Below are 19136 nucleotides of genomic sequence, written 5' to 3'. Positions count from 1 at the left end.
TGGAATCCCAGCATTTGCAACTTTCTTTGCTATCTTAATACTTTTTTTTTTTTTTTCATTTCCTCACTATCCCGATACAACAGGATTAGTTCCTCATGGGAGCTCTCTTTACCAGCACTCACAAACAAGAGGTCATGTGAGCACACAGTAAGATGGCAGCCACCCCGAAGCCAGGAGCACAGGCCTCACAAGAAACCATACTGGCACCCTGATCTTAGGACTCCCTGCCTCCATAATGGTGAGAAGATAAACCTCTGTTGTTTATGTCACTTTGTCTATACTACTTTGTTATAGCAGCCTCAATTAAGACATTCAATGATGCAATAAAAGCTATGTTAAACTCAGGATTCAGTTACTTTTCCTCTGGGAAATCTCACTCCAGATTATCTGGTCTGCTATACTGCAAGGGAAGTATGAGGATAGTATTTCTGTTCTTAAGTGCTCCTTTATTTAACAGGGAGCTGTTAAACTAAGGGTCCTCATTAGGCACTTCAAGCAAAATTGCACAGTATTTATTTGAGGAGGGTGCTCAGACTCACTCTTTTAAACGCTAACTGTTAAGGTTCTGTGTAGGTCTTATGTGCCAATCTCCTCCTCGAATTCAGAATAAGACGTTAAGTGAAAAGCCTGGAGGACTGTGTGAGCAGAAGTAAGATTTCACTTCTACTCACAGTGGAAAGTGATGCAAGAGAAAGGTGAGAGTAACGAGCTGATCACGTGTATGGAGATAAAAGGTTAAAAATGCGTGAATTCGTTAAGGAATAGATTTAACTGCAAAGCACAAACAAGTAGCTACAAGGCAGATTTATTTGTGTCGCCAAAAGAAGTCCAGAAGTAGGCTGTCCGGGACTGGTATGGTGGCCCACGGTCATCATGGATCCCAGCTTCCTCTGTCTTCCAGCCTGAAGACCACCTCACGTTCCAAGATGGCTACTGGAGATTCAGCCACCACGGCCACATTTTAGGCAAGAAAGAGTCAGATGACGGTCAAGAGAAGCACAGAGGATGAGCCTCCCAGCAGACTCAGGTCACTGAAGGGACTTTCCTGGAAATGCCAACAAATGACTTCTGCTTACACACACACCCCCCTCCCGCCCCCCAGCCCTGAACAATTCTTAACTGCAAAGGAGAATAGGAATGCAGTACTTCTGCTGTTCACACTGTCACCCCCCAAAAATATGGGTTCCACAAATGTAGAAGGAATGACAGATACTGGGCAGCAAATGCATGCTTCTTTTTTTAAACAATGGGTCTTATTTCCTGTATTTTACAGTGCTTTGACATCTTGGGGCCTGGCAGATCATGCGAGCCACCGCCCTCACCCCACCCCCAAAGGGTAGCTGATTCCTAGAAGTAGTAGAGGAGTTGCCCACAAGCATGCCTTTGATATGCACATCAAGCAGCCCTGAATTCACAGCCTTCATCAGCCTCCTGAGTTCACAGCCCTCACCAGGACACTCTTCCTCTGCCTGAAATCCCCCCACGACCAATACCAAGGTACCACCCACTGACTACTGAAATGTATTCGAGCTGACTAACTCTAAACTTGTTTGGCTCGGCTATCCTGTCTCACCCGCTCTTTCCCCCAGGAAACCCCCGACTCCCCCTCGCTCCTGCAGCCTCCTGACTTACCCTGGCACCTCCCCATGTGTACATGGTGTGGCCCATGCCCTCCCCTGAGAACTGCAAGGAAGGAACCCTTCTCTCAAAGACAGCTGCCTCTGTGTCTGTCATCACACCCTTCCCTGATTAAAACCAACCCTGTATCGTAAAAACAAGGAGACAACTGGAAATCTTTCCCACAACATGACTTCCCACAACAGAAAGCTGGAATACTGGCCACATTTGAAGGTTACCTCACAAAAATGTACTTACAATGTGTCTGGCGGGAAGAAAAAAATGTCACTCTTGCCTCAGCGTCGCTTCTGAGCACCAGACTCATTAACCTTCACCCTCCCAAATAAGAGCTAAAAAGTCTACAACTAAACAAAACTATCTTCCCTCTTCTCAAGTCTGCTCCCACATCCATGTTCCTTGTTGTTGTTGTTCAGTAGCTAAGTCATGTCCAACTGTTTGTGACCCCATGGACTGCAGCACGTTAGGCTCCCTGAGTTTGCTCAAACTCATGACCATGGAGTCAGTGATGCCATCCAACCATCTCATCCACTGTTGCACTCCCCCACCCCACAGCATATTGGACACCTGATGACCTGGGGGCCTCATCTTCCAGTGTCTTATGTCTTTTGCCTTTTCACACTGTTGGTGGGGTTCTCAAGGCACAAATACTGGAGTGGCTAGCCATTCCCTCCTCCAGTGGACCACACTTTGTCAGAACTCTCCGCTATGATCTGTCCATCTTGGATGGCCCTACACAGCACGGCTCATAGCTTCAGCGAGTTATGCAAGCCCCTTCGCCACAACAAGGCTGTGATCCATGAAGGGGGATCTTCAAGGCCCCAGTGCCCACATTCCTTAGTCTCAAATAAAAATGTCACCATCTCCACAGCTGCCCAAGCAGAAGTTTCAAAATTATCTTCTGACTTTTCTCATACCACCAACACATGTGTTCTGTCACCACTAGATCCTGGGTAGGAGTTATGTGTTCTCTGTGTCCCCAGCACAGGATCTGGCACATAGTAGGCACAAAGATGTCCACGTGAATCCCATACGGCCGTCATGTCACCTCTCATCCCCACTCTACTAACCCTTCCCAGGCTTATTCAGTAGCTTCCTAATGACCTCTCCACTTTCCTCCTTCTAACCCTTCACCTGTCTCCACAGTTCTTAAAGGACAATTCTGATGAGATGTCCCTGTTGTAAAACCTTCTAGGGCTCCTACTGCCAAAGTTCTCTACAAGCTTCCAACGCCCTTTGCAGTCTATCCTCAAATCACTTTTCACGTTTTACCTTTCCATGTTTCACAGACCTTTAAGTTTCTGGACCCCTGTTCGTGATGTTTCCTAACTATTCTCTTCTGAGCCCCGCAGGACTGTCTCCACTGTGACGAGGATCACACTCGACTACTCAGCCTCCTGCTTTTGTCCTCCCCACCCAACCCCCACCACCCTACACCCTGAGTTCCTTCAACGCAGGAGCCCTGTTATATTCAGCTTTATGTCCTGGCTGCATGGATGCATGCATATGACAGATGCCCACATGGCTTCTGAGTTTAAAAAGATAGCCAGGTTAATGGGAAATAGCCATAGAAGATTAACAACAAAGCAAAGAAAAAAGAATGACCAAAGTGGAATATGTGCTCAGTAATCCATGGGTGTTGATAATACAAACACAAAAAGGTAAAGTACAATAAACTGAAATGCCCTCTAAGGATCCCATGAGACTCAGTGAGATGGACACGGTGACTGGAAGAGAAATACACCTTATTTAAAATAACTGCAACAACAGTAATAACATCCAGTATGTACTGAGCACTTGATGCAGTTACTATGTACATCAAGTAAATAAGTTACATGTATTATTATTACATCATGTAATAATAATACATCACACATATTATTAATAAGTTACATGTATTAATATGTATATTAATAAGTTAACATTTATAATAAATTAGTTAACTTAATAAAGTTAATTTATTAACCTAATATTAATAAATAATGTTATTATTAATAATAAATGAGTTACACATGTTATTACTACATCATGTAAATAAGTTACACATATTATTTACTATGTTCTTCATAGCAGGGCCATAAAAGTAGGACCACTATTACCCCTGGTTTATTCACAGGAAAACAAAACAACAAAAATCAAGACATGGGAAGTTAGGAAACTCACCAGAGTTCACTCATCTGCTCTGACCAAAGCAGAGATTCAAATGCAGGCTCTCTGACTGCACAGCCTTCAGTGAACTATTATGACAGACCAGTTTTTTCCCCAAATGACAGGTAGAGGAGAAAAACAAGAAAGTGTCAAGATGTACACCAATACGGACAAGCAGGACTCTGAGGTTCAAAGGATGGCAGAGAGCTAATGGACGAACAGAAAAGAGAGAATGAGAGGGGACATCAGTGATACTGGTGCTGGCCAAAAGTCTCACTCTCTAAAAAGTAAGCCTGACAAATTCTTGAACAATCTTCCAGACAATCTCAACACTCAGAAGGAAGGAAACAACTGGAGGAAACAATAAAAGGAGGAGACACCCTGAACTTACTTTAACCAGTAAGGAGACACTGCTTGATAAAAAAAGAAGAGGAATATGTAAAGATAACCTGGTAGGGAGATTAACTGTGACTTATTTTCCTGTGGGAATCATTAAACTGAAAACGAGAACGAATACTGAAGAGGTGGCGGCATTTCACCATCACTCATAATTCCTCCCCCACTAAAGCCTAGAGAGGTACGGGATCCTGGTGTGATTCAGACGCACCCTGCACAGGGCTCCAGGCAGAAGTCAGCACTGGGGTTCTGGTTACTCAAGGTCAACGGGAGTGGGAAGGAAGCTGTGCTGTGCCGTGCCTAGTTACTGTCATTTCCGACTCTTTGTGACCCCGTGGACTGCAGCCCACCAGGCTCCTCTGTCCATGGGATTCTCCAGGCAAGAATACCGAGTGGTTGCCATGCCTTCCTCCAGGGGAATCTTCCCAACCCAGGGATCAAACCCAGGTCTTCTGCACTGCAGGTGGATTCTTTACCGACTGAGCCACCAGGGAAGCCCAGGAATACTGGAGAGGGTAGCCTATCCCTTCTCCAGCCGATCTTCCCAACTCAGGAATCGAACTGGGGTCTCCTGGATTGCAGGTGGATTCTTTACCAGCTGAGCTACAGGGAAGCCCCTAAGGAGGCTGTGAGCAGAAAGCAAAATGCAAACCTCATGTATCCAAGTTCAAACCCCAGATGTGCCTCTTATGAGCTGCACCACTTTGACGTGTGTCTTAAATCTCTCAATTTCAAGTTTCCTCACTTGTAAAATGGGGATAATACGACCTACTTCTTAGCGTCAGTTTAAATGAGTCAATAGTAAAAAGTACTTAGCTCAGGGCCTGGTGTGCATTACTGTTACCTTGTAAGGTATTTCTCTGTAACTCACTAACCTTGTGAGAATCTCTTGTTTTCTATGATGATTTGCTTGCTGTTATTCCCACCAATCTTCAGGGCATATAATGCAAACCCTGACAGCAAAACAAGTAAGGTGATCCTGCTCTCATTTGCACGTCAATGTCTCAGTGCAGTCCGAAGGACGCATTTACAAAGCCCTAAACCACCCACTGCGCTGGGCTGAGCTGGACAAGGGTAAAAGGGCAGTCTGAGTAAAAGACAACCCTGCCCTCAAGAACTGCACATTATCTTTTAGGAATAATGAGAAATTACCATTAATTTCCCCAGCTACAAAGGTTAGGCTGAAACCCAGTTGGCAATGACAGGTAATCCCCAAAACAGCCACAGAAACAAGTCTTTGATGATTCTGGATGCCTTTGGACAAGTAAGAACCCAGCGATTTTTAAGAAAAGGATGACTCTACACCTCGCAGCAAATAGTGGATCTCATATGTGACAGTCTTTAAAGTCAGCCCTTCCAGGCTATATATACTTAAAGAGGAGAATACAAGAAAAAAAAGATGACGTGTCTAAGCATGAGATGGTACTAGCTTAATGTGAATGAGAGCAAGCCTGGCTTGGAAATAATGGAAAAGCTTTTTTTTCCCCCCAAAGTGTAAACAACTTTATTTCTTATTATAAAAGTAATACATACTCAATGCTTAAAAAAAAAAGAATATACAAAAGTGTCAAGTAAATCATACACAATCTTCCCATTCAGAAATCATCAGAACACTTTGTTTTTTCTCCTTCTAGACTTCTTGAGGTATATATCTATTATCAATTACTTCTCTTTCAAATACGGGATATATTTTCAAACCACACATGCTGTCTGACACTTTTTCTCCCACACTTCCACGTATCATACTCATCATTAAACTAACACGGAATCCCAAAATCAAAGTCACAGAGCAGTCTTCTATAGGTACATTCCCTGACATTGTAAGACCATGAAATAAGGAAAGGCAGGACACAAAACGAGAAGACCCCTACGGTCTGTGACTGCTATGGGATTCTCCGTCTCCTCTGAGACCAACCTGGGAACAGCACGAAGTTTCTCAGCAGCTGGGGCTGCCTGCAGGGGAGGGCAGCTGATGCTCCTGCAGCCCAGCAGGCTGTGGACCCCAGGTCTGCAGCATCATGTGCATGCTGAGGCCTCCGCCCTGAACACCTGACTCTGAAAGCCCCGCTGCCCACCTCGGAGCCTCTCGAGTGAACTCCAGTGGGAGTCTGCAGAAGAGCCCCTCAGCTCACAGGATCCTGGAGGACACTGTCTCTGGCCCCTTCACCCAGACTCAGAATCACTTGGCAATTAAGCTGTTTTGTTCACCATGTCACTTTCCCAAAGCACAGATTCATCACCCAGTTTAAACGGGAATACTTATATGCATGACCTCTTACAACTTTGAAAGAGCATACAAGTAGCTTTGCTGAGGACAATAAAAAGTTGCCCCCAAAACAAATTTTATGTACTTTACAATTTTGCTTTAAGGAATGTGGGGTCAACATAACAACACTAGTGTTAATGTGGGAACCAAGAGGGCAGATGTAACATGCTGATTAATGGTCCCAGTTACAGGAAAAAAGAAAAGAAAAAGGTGGCTGAAAAAAAAATTAAATTTAAAGACGGTTGGTACGAGGAAACAGCAATTTTCTCGCATGTCTTGGCATGGAAAGGATAAACTAAGGAACTCCTATTTTCCCTAGCCAAACTGTAGTGTGAGTACAAAAATCTGCTGAAGTGTGTAGAAGATACGTTAAAACAGCCAAGGGCCCATAAAATGACGTGTGAATGCGCTTCTCGTTTAAGTCCAGCAGGATGTACGCCACAGTGCGCACCACACTCAGAGGCGGGGGAGAGGACACACAGCCTGGGACAAATAACCAGGCTGGGCCAGAGGCGGAGCGGGAACCTGAGAACAGGGACGTCTGCCGTGTGACCCGACAACCTGCCCAGCAGCGGCCAGCCTCTGTGACCCAGCAGCGAACGGGCACACACTCCTGGGAGGGACTGATGCCAACTTCAACACGTACAAGATGCATTTCAAACACTGAGATTATTTCATTTTATCATTACTAGTAAACTGCTAGTGCTCTGTGTTAGAATCTTATAATGAAAGTGACTGTGTGTACACTAGTGTACACAGTATGGACAGCAGGAAACCATGTAGAAAAACGGGAAACGTCACACCTGGGGCGCTAACCTAGAGACGCATTGCCAGAGGGGGCTCCCTAAAAAGAGAGAGCTCCGGATGAGACTAAAAGGACAGAGAATAGGGGCTTAGAAAGAAAGAAAATAGTGTGAAACCAGAGCCCCTGTATCACCTCCTGGAGATGAACAATTCCATCCCCAGCTGCACTTTAGGTCTTTACTGCTGGTAAACTGTTTCATAAATGCTACTAGTGAAACTGTCCAAAAACGGAAGATGGGACTGAGGTAGCTTAGTCTTGAAGCTATTTAGGTTACATACTAACCGCTGCTCAGCAAACCCCTTCACTTTGGGCTAAAAGCTCATTATCCTATTGGGATCATTCACATGTCAACATTTATTGCCTACTCTGTGCAAAGCACTGGTTAAACACACAAGTACACAAAGAAGATACAGCCCTTGCCTTCTGGTCCATAAACCAGATAAGGAAATCAGTATCTGCAACCATGGGCTAAATGTCTGACATACAGCAATGCTCAAGAACACTGTGGTGGTTGACTCAATGCTATAATAGAAGTATGCACAAAAAAGGCGGGGGGGGAGGGTCAGGGCGCCTTCCCAAAGGACATTCATCCCTTTGCCATAACATGGATGAACCTAAAAGTTCACAATTTTGTACACAGAAACCTTCTCTTAAATAAACAATCAGTGAATACCATTAACAGGCAGGAGCTATCAAAGTTCATGACACAAAAAGGGGAAGGGGAGTGAGAGTCAGGAAAATGTTATCACTCATTTTATAACGAAGAATATTTTAATTCTTATCCTTAGGGACTATAAACATTAGCATGATTTGGAAATGAGACTGTACCAAACACCGGCCAGAGAAGAATCGTCCAGTCTACGGCTTCTCTTTCATCTGGTCACTCAGAAATATAATATTATCTGTAAAGAAGCCAAAGCACAAATGTTATTTTCAGAATTCTTTCTCACTTCAGAACTCACATCACTTAATCATTCCCTTCTACCACATACATATTTTAGTAATATTCACCAAAGAGACTTTAGACAATTCTCAAAACACTACGTTCCTGCTGAGAAGGGGGCGACAGAGGATGAGATGGTTGGATGGTTATCACCAACTCGCTAGACATGCATTTGAGCAAGCTCCGGGAATCGGTGATGGACAGGAAAGCCTGGTGTGCTGCGTTCATGGGGTCACAGAGTTGAATACGGCTGAGTGACTGAACTAACTGATGTTCTTGACAGGTATTTATGATGAGCATAATGGAGGTTAACAGCTGGGCTTTGACGGTTTATCAGTAATTCAGACCTTGTGAGAAAAGGTGGGATACTTCTTGTCTTCCCTGAAGGTAGCAAAGGTCTTCTCAGTAGTAACTTTCTACAAAAGAGCTAGTCACACACTTTGATGCTTGCAACACTCAGATAGATGCCAGTAAACCAAGGAGCACGTCCTCACAGAGAAGAGGATCACGGCATCACATACCACATGCTGGAGGGAAGAGGGAAGGACGGGGTTCAATATGGCCCCATCAGGACAGAGACCTATTTGTGTTTTTTAAGTCTGAACACTCATACAGAACACATGGTATTTCTAAATTTCAAAACAAAATGAGTTTTACACACTTATTCCAGGGAAATTTTCTAGTAATCAATATTTCAGAGGGAGTATTTTTATCCAAAAACATCAGACACTGCTCCTAAAAGGCTGTCCAGAAACAATCAGTTTAGGACAAGCAAAGGAAAAGCAGCAGTACCTTCTACAAAATACCAAAACACTGACATTCTTAAAACTTTAGAATTATCCCGGAAATGGTTACTATACAATAACTGAGTATTTCTTCATGACTATAGTCTTCTAAAACTAGAGTATTTTGGTATAGAATAGTTATTTCAGAAGAGATTATCCAAGTTGACATCACTATGTAAAAAGACGAGACTGCCACCTGCTGGTGGCTATTTTTAAGTTACACTGATTTCTAGGAGAAAAATATATAGCCCATAAAACAGATGAGCCAAATTATACTCTATTTCCTTCCATCCTAAAGGCACTAAAGACCTCTTCATTTTACTATTAGCCATAAACCTATGTTAATTGCTTAATCATCCATGCTGGTAAATAATAGTGACAAGAAAAAAAATGGCAGATAATTTGAAATGTTTCTCTTTGACCTGGTTTATAAAACTTCACACAATTTAAATTTGAAATTTGTCCACACAACAGGTTCACAGTAGAAGATCAAAGTATGAAATGCTTCATAAATATGTCAACTATTTTATTAGACAGCTTGATTTTCCACTGCTGAAATTACAGGCATAGTTTTATACCATACACAGGTCTGGAAAAAAATTTTTGAACAGGTAGATACCTCTGCAAGAATAAGCCAAGGAAGAGGGCAGGCAGGAAGTGATTTACTCAAGACACTCAAGAAATATGAAAGCAAACTGGTCAGAAAGAACCTTCTCTTAGGTTTAATAATGAGGGGAGGAAGATACCTACATTGGTTCTCAAGGTCAATATACTTTCAAGAAAACAGTAAGAAAACATATGCTTATTATTTATAACAAATTATAATTTATCGATAACACATAGTAGTTAAGACATGAACTCTGGAACAAGTAAAAAGAGAAATCTGACTATAAAAGGAAAATCTGTCAGAAGACTTTAAGTTGTCAGACTTTTAGCCTCCCAAATCTAAATTCTTTTTTTTTTTTAAATGAGACTTAAGATATACATAAACCATGTAATATAACGTAGAGATTGCTGTTCATGAAGCAAGCAAAAAAATTTCAATACTATGACATCTAGTAAAAGGTGAATTTAACAATGAGTTCTTAATACTAGCTCTGCTAATAGCACTATAAAGAGGAATCCATACATTTCAGATATACCTACTGAAATATTTATGGATGATACAATGTCTCAAGATTCACTCAAAATGATCCAGGTGGAGGAAAAGTGGGCTGGGGCATAGATGAAATAGTATTTGCTATCTGCTGATAACTGTTGAAGCTGCACGATGGGAGTTTTTGTTTTTCACTCCTCTCTCCTTTTGTGTATGTTTGACATTTTCCATAATAAAAAATTAACTTTTGAATATCTAATTTTGGCATATCTCAGAAGTTCATAAATAGCTTTTTCATTCTCATCAACTTATTTAAGAAAATAGTTTCTTGAGTTTTATATCCATAAAAAACAAGAAAACAGAATGAATGCTTAATAACTTTCAGTTTAGCAATTAATCCAAAAGACAAAAAATGCATCATCTATCTCATTAAGACACATTTTCAATAAAATATTATAGCTTTGGTACTTACATATTACAGTTGTTTTGGTCAATTATATTCTAAAAACAACTGTAATGATAACCTATTCAAGGAGAAACCTAACATTTAGAGCCCCACTATCGCAAAGTTTTTTAAATATTTTAAAATTTCTATTTATGCATGTACCTTTGTTACATTTAACAGAATAAAATAATAAAATATTTTTGACTATACAATATATTATATTAAGATACACTTCTAAGGAGAAAATGGAATTGAAAAACAAATTCAGAGAAAAGGGAATCATAAACTTTCCAAATGTTGAAGAGCTTGTATCTTTTTAATGATGATGGATACCAAATTGTTATGGTATTTAGATCCCTTAATACCTTTAACAGCAACATAATTTTATATTGAAAAAAACTCTTAATGTCAACCTAAACGTGTCCAAAGGGGTATATTGGTTTCAAGATTCTTGCAGAATTTTCAGAAAAGTTTGAACACTCTTCGTCTAGAGGATATCTTCTTAACCTCCTTTAAGCTCTGTGCATCCATTTTTCCATGTTGTTTTGTATTTTGTTTAATGAGAACAGGAGTTTAAAACAAAATCATCATGTTAAGTACCAAACAGGCTCTGAGTGAACCTGTACAAATGTCTGATGCCAATATTAGTGTAACTCTTCTTGGTACATGCTTTTCCATTTAGGCCATGTCCTTCAAAGAGGCATCAACAGTGCAACAGATAATTCTAAAGTTACTTGTGAACTAAAACTGTGAGTACAGAGATCACTTTCTGAAAGAAGATATATATATAGAAACTTGGAGCAGGCCCACAAACTCCACTCAGGATTCTCCTGGTGAGGTGCCTTACAATCTCATAAGCATCAGTACTAATAGCCTCAGGTAAGGCTGCAACATAGCCAAGCTTTCAAAAGGGAAAAGAGAAAAGAAGAACAGCTATTATCACAAGAGCCTTACCAGCTATAATTGTTGTTGCTTGTCGTCTCACATTATTTTTATCCGTATATTCACCATAGTCTACTTTCCCTTCCACAAAAATTCGAGACCTGATACAAATAAAATTTACCAGTTTTAGTCTGGAGATTTCAATATGCTTTACAGCAGAGTCAGGTCAGAGAAGAGTTATGAGTATACTCTTCAAGGATGAAATAGATAATCACACATACCACTTCTCAAAATTCAGAATTAAGAGTGCTAAAACAGTTTCCTGATGGTTAGGACTCTGCACCTTCACTGCCTGATCCAGGAACTGAGATCCTGCAAGCCACGAGGCACAGCCAAACATGAGTACCGAAACATAAAGTACACGTGGACTTGCCTTGCCACGCTGTGGAAAAAACAATGTTTTTGTCTTTTAGCTGCCTGTGGTCTTTATGAAGTTTAAGGGGAAAAGTTCCAAATTTTAAGTCAAAATTAAAAAAAAAAAAAAAAGCAACCTTAAGACCCTGAAAATGAAGAGCATCCTTTAAATCTCTATGACTGATTTCCAACATGTGATTTTCCTATCCCCTTTGACCCTGAATTATCTAACAGATTTGTTGGGTTTTTTTCCCACTTATTTTTCAGTTCCTTTCTATAGTGAGATTCATGAACTTACTCTCAAATGACTTTAGATTATTAAAATTCAAAATAGAAGTTTTCAGCTTAGTATTTCACCCAGAGTTAATTACTAAGACTATTCTGCACTCTCTAGAAGGCTGAACTAGAAGACAAACGTAATGCCGACTTTAAAGGGTAGGAAATGGCCACAGCGGCACCAATCTCAGAATCTAATAGTACTGATACTGTATAACATAGAAAGCAGACTAGTACAATGACTGGGTGCCAAAGGGAACAGTCACACAGATTCATCAACCAGTAAGTGAAACTGGATACCTTTTCCTTGAAATGTCCCCTACCTGTTTTATGTGTGTATATACATATTTACATACTATACACACACGACAATGGAGGTACATATGAAGAAAAGGTATGCAGCTACTGAAAAAAATAGAAATTTTAATTATTGCTAAACTTATGCTTCATGAAATGTTTTATTTCTAAAATAGTTAAACTGACTACAGCTGCTGTTAAACACAATCTTTTGTCCTTCTGTGGGTTTGGAAAAGATACTTCTTATACACAATCCAAACATTTCAAAACGGAATTGCTAAGCTTATATAAAATTATATATGAATTAACTGCTCTGAATATCCCCAGAATACCTCACCACGTCAGGCTCCCAACCTCCTAGATGCTCTGTCAAGCCACCACGTGGATGCCAAGAGGAAGACACCCACCATCGGGGTCCCTGGCCGTGGCGGCCTGGGACCTCCCACGAGCACTGCTGCACCTGCTCACAGGCACACGGTACCCTCTGCCTTCTCTCTTACCTCATCAGTGCTGTTCAAGTTCACATCCTATTGTCCTAAGTTCTTAAAAGGCTAAACCATGTTAAAACCTTCAAACTAGTCACATATGACACTATGCATACAGCATTAAGCACTGATAAATACCTCTTGGGCTAACCCAAAGTAATGAGTGGTACTTTATAAATGGAAGAGCTACAGAGTCCCTGAAAACACGTTCCCAGTTTGTTTGTTTTTTTAAACATTCAACCTGTAAGATCCCTCCTTCTTCAACTTACCCCTTTTTCACATACTGATACGCCACGTCTCTGAGGCCCGGTCGGAACACTGAAATTCTATGCCATGTTGTCTTTTGACTGACATCACCTAAGTCACGAGAATCACAGGACAGGGAATGTGGTTACAAATGCAAAAGACAACTGCCAAAGGGCATCACGTCCAGCTAAGCCATGCCACCGTTTCTAAGAGACAGGACAGTTAGGGAAGATCCTTTCTGAAAGTATTCTTAAAGTATCTAATTAGACAAGTCACACTAAATAATGTCTATTTACTGCGGATAAAAGTAAAACTCAGTCTTTTATACTCACCCATTTGGTAGGTTTCATTTTCCCCTGATCGCCACATCTCATTTGTTGCTAGGGAAAATATTGTGACTGGGTTTTTTCCTTCTACCTGTCTCATGACAGGGTCCTGACCTACACGACCAAGCAACTGCACGCGATTCAGAGCTGAAAAGCAATGTAGATAACATAAGACTGACAGAAATGTCCAGAAGAGGAACAGCTACAACTTCAATCTCAGCACTAAACAAAACCCAAACACTAGAAGGTCAGAAAACAAGTGTGAGGAGCAAATAAAAGAGGATCGAAGGGAAAAAAAAAGGACTGACAAGAAAGGAGAAAATATCCATAGAACCCCACAAACAAGCATTAAGCTCTTTATCTAAATTCTTCTTTTCAATTCAGTCAGTTCAGTCACTCAGTCATGTCCAACTCTTTACGACCCCATGACTGCAGCACATCAGGCTTCCCTGTCCATCACCAACTCCCGAAGCTTGCTCAAACTCAAGCCCATCGAGTTGGTGATGACATCCAACCATCTCATCCTCTGTCGTCCCCTTCTCCTCCTGCCTTCAATCTTTCCCAGCACCAGGGTCTTTTCCAATGAGTCAGTTCTTTGCATCAGGTAGCCAGAGTATTGGAGTTTCAGCTTCAGCATCAGTCCTTCCAATGAATATTCAGGACTGATTTCCTTTAGGATGGACTGTTGGATCTCCTTGCAGTCCAAGGGACTCTCAAGAGTCTTCTCCAACACCACAGTTCAAAAGCATCGATTCACCTTTTAAGCACCATTAAAAAACTTTTTTAAACTGTTGTAGGGTTAAAAGAATAAAACTGAGATCTGAAAATCTTTATAAATACAGGGACTATTTCTGTGAAACAACCACTTTTCACAAACATTCACTGCTTCAGTCAACTAGCACACAGCCTTGGATGTCTTAGGTAACCAAAAAGGACCCAAGGAATTTCTTTGGCAGGAAAGTGACGATAAGAGTGGGTAAAACGTGATTGATGAGGAAAGAAGGACCAGGTTTACAGAAGGCCCCTGCAGCCTGATAGGAAGGCCAAGATCAGAGAGGCAGATATGAGCCAAAAGCATGATGGTTAACAGAGTATAACCTGATGAATGCACCTCTTCTGCAACACATTTGAGAACATGAGCAAATTGCTATAAAAACTGGAAATCAGCTACTACTCACATCTCTCGAGAACCAAACTGCTAGCTACTTCAGACTCATGTCTTACAAACTGGCGAAGCACCTAAAGTGGAGCAAAGGAGTAAAACAGCTTTAGTACAGGGGGCAAGGCAAATGCAAACAGAAGACCAGCTCACACCTGGTCACCACCCAGTCAGCAGCCCCCGAGGCACACACCCACACACGAGACATGCACCCGTCACAGTGCCAGGCACACGTGCACGCTCAGTGGCTTCGGCGGTGTCCAACTCTGTGCAAACCTACGGACTGTAGCCTACCAGGCTCCACTGTCCAGGGGATTCTCCAGGCAAGAATACTAGAGTGGGCTTCCATGCCCTCCTGCAGGGGATCTTTCCAACCCAGGGATCGAACCCACATCTCCTGCATCTCCTGCACTGCGGGGAGTTTTTTTACCACTGCACCACTGGGGAAGCCCCACAGAGCCAGGAGGGCCACACACACACCTAGGGGCAGCCTCCGGCAGAAGCCCACAGGCACAAAGAAGGCCCGAGGGAGCACACAGAGTCCATTACAGGCCCCTCCTGCTGCTTCGGTGGCAACCTTCTGACACGGCGCTTCTGTGCTTGCACACAAAAAGGTAAACACCACGTGTTGGAAAAACCTGTGCTTCTGACAGCTCCCCAAAAAAATCTAAGATAAGCAAATATGGTTCTTTGATTAAATACAAAAGTAGGACTGTTCAAATCAGCCTGTCAGAGAAAGACAGTCACTGCAGGGTAACAGCAGCACCCAGTGATAACCAGAGCCATCATTACTGAAAGGGCTTCCCAGGTGGCGCGGTGGTAAACACTCCGCCTGCCAATGCAAGAGACGAAGGTTCGACTCCTGGGTCGAGAAGATCCCTTGGAGAAGGAAATGGCAACACATGCCAGTGTCTTGCCTGGAAAATTCCATGGACAGAGGAGCTTGGCAAGCTATAGTCCACAGGAGTCCATCATTAGTGAATACTAGGTAAGTGCTTTGCCTCTTATCAATTAATCCTCAGAATAAACCTATAAACTATGTAAAATTACCACCACTTAACAGATGACAAAAATGAAGTTCAGAGATAAGAGTAACTTGCCCAAAATCCTACAGGAAAGAAGTGGCAAGTCACAACTAGAACCCAGGGCTCCCTGACCCAAGGCTGCTGGCTTTCCCACTGCCCTTTGCTGCCTCTGTTTAAGGGCTACTGCCAAGATTTAAGTACACATTACTGAGAAGGCCACTGGGTTCAGAGAGTTAACCACTGTATCAGAAAAACATGTGTCCAGAACTGGCACTGTTAACATACAGTAGGCATCTACCAACTGAAACAACACCCATTCCAGGGGTACTTTTGGCTGTGGAATCCCAGCACTATGCTTGCGGGCAGAGGATGGGTAGAAAAATAAAAAATATGAGTTACCACATAGTAAAGAATCAACCTAACTGGTTCTTGTGTCATGATTCTAGAAATGTACTAACCTGATGCTCAGATGAGCCAGAGCTCACATGATTTATGGAAAAATAATCTGTCCCATTGGGGGCACACAAAAATCAAGACCTACCGGAGAAGCAAAAATAGGGAATGAATTATTTAACTGGGATAATTTTTTTAAAACTAAACTTTGAACTCTTTTATATATGGTATTAAATTTACCTTAATACTGTAGAATTGTGTATTAAGACACGAGTAACTTTTCCAGGTTTCACATTTCAACACATTAAAAAGTATACATTTTAAAAGTATGTGTAAGTTAAAATAGGGATCCAAGAATATAGAGCCAATTCTACAGCAGAGTGGAGGAGACCTGAACATGCTTCACAGAGGAAATGATTCTTCCTTAACAAGATGGACGTTATGAGAGAAGTGTTATAAAGGAGAATCTATACAACTTGGTGTCCAAATGAGGTAAGTGAGAAAGAGTGTCGAGGCTGACTCAAGGCTGGCTAGACGGACTGAAGAGATTAGGTGAGGAGTCTGACTGGGTGAAATGAGGAGTTTTGAACATAGTTCATCTGTAGAGTTGCTGAAACTTGACCTGCTCTCCTCAGCAGGGAGATGGCTTGTGGTGGGGGACGCAGACTGACAACAAAAGAAGTAGGTGGTCAGAAAACAAACCATGTGATTTAAAAAAAAAAAAAAGCTGAAACAATTCTCATTGATTTTAGATCAATAAGGACTTTAAATGCTCTCTAACTGATCTCCATGCAAGTAACACGTTTTAAAAAGTAATTACTCTCATCACATATGTGAATAAACTAGAAACGTGGTGGTTTGTTGTTTTTTTTTTTTTTTTTTGCTTTAGTGAACATTATTTATTCAAGTGGTAAAGAATCTGCATCCCAATGCAGAAGATGCCAGAGATGCAGGTTCGATCTCTGGGTTGGGAAGATCCCCTGGAGCAGCAAATGGCCATCCACTCCAGTATTTTGCCTGGAGAAGCCCATGGACAGAGGAGCCTGGGTGGGCTACAGTCTATGGGGTAGCAAAGAGTCAGACACGACTGAGCTTACACCTACCACCAAAATCTGGCTCCAACCCTCATACCAACTAAGTACACATAAGATAGGTGGGCTCAAAGGACTTCTGCCTCTGCAGGCAAAACCCTAAAGAAATGTGATCACTATGGTTTATAGTAACACATCTCAACATTAACGTGAAGTGATTACCTGTACTACAGGTCTTCGAAACATGGCTTCTACTCTCTTTTCTTCCAATCTAATCTTTAGTCTTTTCCTGAAGAAAAAGAGATTATATCCTATAGCAAGAACACGAGTTCACTAAGTCCAAAATTCCTAAAGGCATTCAGGGCTTTTATGCAACCAACCTTGCGACCATAACATATCACGCCCCTGCACATTAGACAAGGATTTCCTCCCGCTCCCCAAAATCTCTCGTACCTGTTTTTTTGGTCCCCCTTAACTTCCTCTTCTTTTAACCCACATAAAAATTCTGATTCTACCCCAATTTCTATTCCACTGTTTTCTCACATTCAATTAAAACGCAAGTTTCCTTCTGGCAGAGATTCCTGCCTTATTTCTTCACGGTTACACCCAATACTTCTAAAACAGCTCCTAAGACAAAGTAAGAGCTCAGCAAATACTAAAATGTTATCATGGGGCTGCAATCTGGAACGTGCTGCCGCAAAAATTACTGCCTCCAATCCCGTCTGCAAAGAACAAGGCGATCCCTGGGCTTCTCCCTCTCACCGCTTAAATGTGCGGGTGCCCTTGCTCAAAGCTGACGCTCCCAAGCGACAACGTAAAGAGCCTGGGAGGTGCGACGATAGCAGAGGCCTCCGCGCGAAAAGAGGAGGTCTACACGCCGACAAAGCAACTCCTCCCGGGCCGCGAACAGCCGTACGCACACCTAACGCAAGACTCTGGCCTTCCGCCCTTCCTCCCGCCCTCACCTGAGGCTCTGGCCCGCACAGCCTCCAGGCAGGGAATCGCTTCCGGCTGCTGCCGGGACTCAAGGCTCGCGAGAAGGAAGAGCCGGAAAGTCCTCTGCGTGCATCGTGAAAATGCAGCCGGCCGGTGCTACGGGAAACACGCCTCCTTAACGCGGTAGTTCCGGGAGCCTCCTTCCGGACGGGAGCAATATATTAACACTGCCTATCGGCAAGCTAACCTGATTTTAACTTTTTAATGAAATGAAATTACTGTATTTGAAGAGCTTCCGGGATCCGCCCAGGACTCGGCAAGGTGAGCGAAAAAAAGGGTAGCTGCGCCTCTGGAAAAAACTAGAAAGGTTCAAGCCTCCCAAAGCAAGAAGAAAAAAACAGTAGCAACAAATAAAAATAAAACAGAAAAAGGAATGGGGAAAGAGCCGAAAGTGCACAATTTAAGGGTCACCAAAAAAAGGGGGGGGGGGGTATCAAAATAAATATTAGTGCAATATTTTTAAGTCAGAATTAAGGAACAAATCCATGAATAACATATAATTTGTATTAAATACAGTATATGAGCCAAGTAGATTCCTAAGGCACCAGGAAAAACGTGCGTGCCTATGTACAAGTTGTTATGTATTTGAACATTTCTTTCCCAGAACATTAAAATACTTGAAGAAATATTGAATATTTAAAAATTCAGTGTATTAAAACTCACAACACTGTTTTAAGATAAGTATTTTTTAATACCAAAAACAATTATAATTTTACCTTCCTACCTTGAATGGAAGTAAAACAATCGATAATATTTTCAAAAGCCTTTGATTACCTTATTTCCAATTGCAAGAATTTCCATCTCTGATAATTTTTCTCGAGGAAGTGGCATTCTTAATTAACTCAAGTTTACTGATCTTGACTTCATTTAGAATTCATTGTGGATTTCATTAATTTTAATAATTTTAAAATGAAATATTAGTCTTGAGTGTTGGGTTTCCTAGCCATCCCTTAAATTTTGTCTTGCACCCGCTAATCCTGGCCTTGGTGAGAGAGGGGAAAGAAGGCTGACAGATTGTAGGATACAGGCTGGGGGGCGCCTCCCCGGGCCTCTCCATCATCTGGTCCTGTCACTGTCCAACTTCTAG

The 19136-nt window shown here is 42.0% G+C and overlaps 1 protein-coding gene across 5 annotated transcripts; it reads right to left on the bottom strand.

Annotated features, from left to right (window-relative positions):
- Window positions 1–804: 804 nt before the first annotated feature.
- SSBP1 (single stranded DNA binding protein 1) lies at window positions 805–18102 on the bottom strand. Of its 5 annotated transcripts, XM_065939589.1 has the most exons (8): window positions 18019–18102; window positions 17276–17342; window positions 14624–14684; window positions 13452–13592; window positions 13143–13230; window positions 11474–11562; window positions 8079–8152; window positions 805–1045 (listed from the first exon to the last, which is right to left on the bottom strand). In XM_065939589.1, exons 2-7 carry the CDS (start codon window positions 17297–17299, stop codon window positions 8109–8111), a joined length of 447 nt encoding a protein of 148 aa, XP_065795661.1. In that variant the 5' UTR covers window positions 17300–17342; window positions 18019–18102; the 3' UTR covers window positions 805–1045; window positions 8079–8108. The 5 variants fall into 5 exon arrangements, with proteins under 5 accessions (XP_065795661.1, XP_065795659.1, XP_065795663.1 ...); XM_065939587.1 differs by lacking the exon at window positions 805–1045 and having other exon boundaries at window positions 5655–8152; XM_065939591.1 differs by lacking the exons at window positions 805–1045; window positions 18019–18102 and adding an exon at window positions 17816–18010 and having other exon boundaries at window positions 5655–8152; window positions 17276–17364.
- Between the last annotated feature and the right edge of the window lie 1034 nt (window positions 18103–19136).

The sequence above is a fragment of the Muntiacus reevesi genome, chromosome 6 (assembly GCF_963930625.1).
Source record: "Muntiacus reevesi chromosome 6, mMunRee1.1, whole genome shotgun sequence".
NCBI classification, from domain to species: domain Eukaryota; kingdom Metazoa; phylum Chordata; class Mammalia; order Artiodactyla; family Cervidae; genus Muntiacus; species Muntiacus reevesi.
The sequence above is the reverse complement of the archived record's forward strand: the minus strand, read 5'-3'. Positions and strand labels throughout refer to the sequence as shown.

Coding starts and splice junctions, on each gene's coding strand:
- SSBP1 (XM_065939589.1), bottom strand. CDS start 17,299: ATGTTTCGAAGACCTGTAGTACAG. Junction 13,231..13,451: donor AAATGAAACCTACCAAATGG/GTGAGTATAAAA, acceptor CTCGTGACTTAG/GTGATGTCAGTCAAAAGACA. Junction 8,153..11,473: donor AGCAACAACAATTATAGCTG/GTAAGGCTCTTG, acceptor GCTTCTTTACAG/ATAATATTATATTTCTGAGT.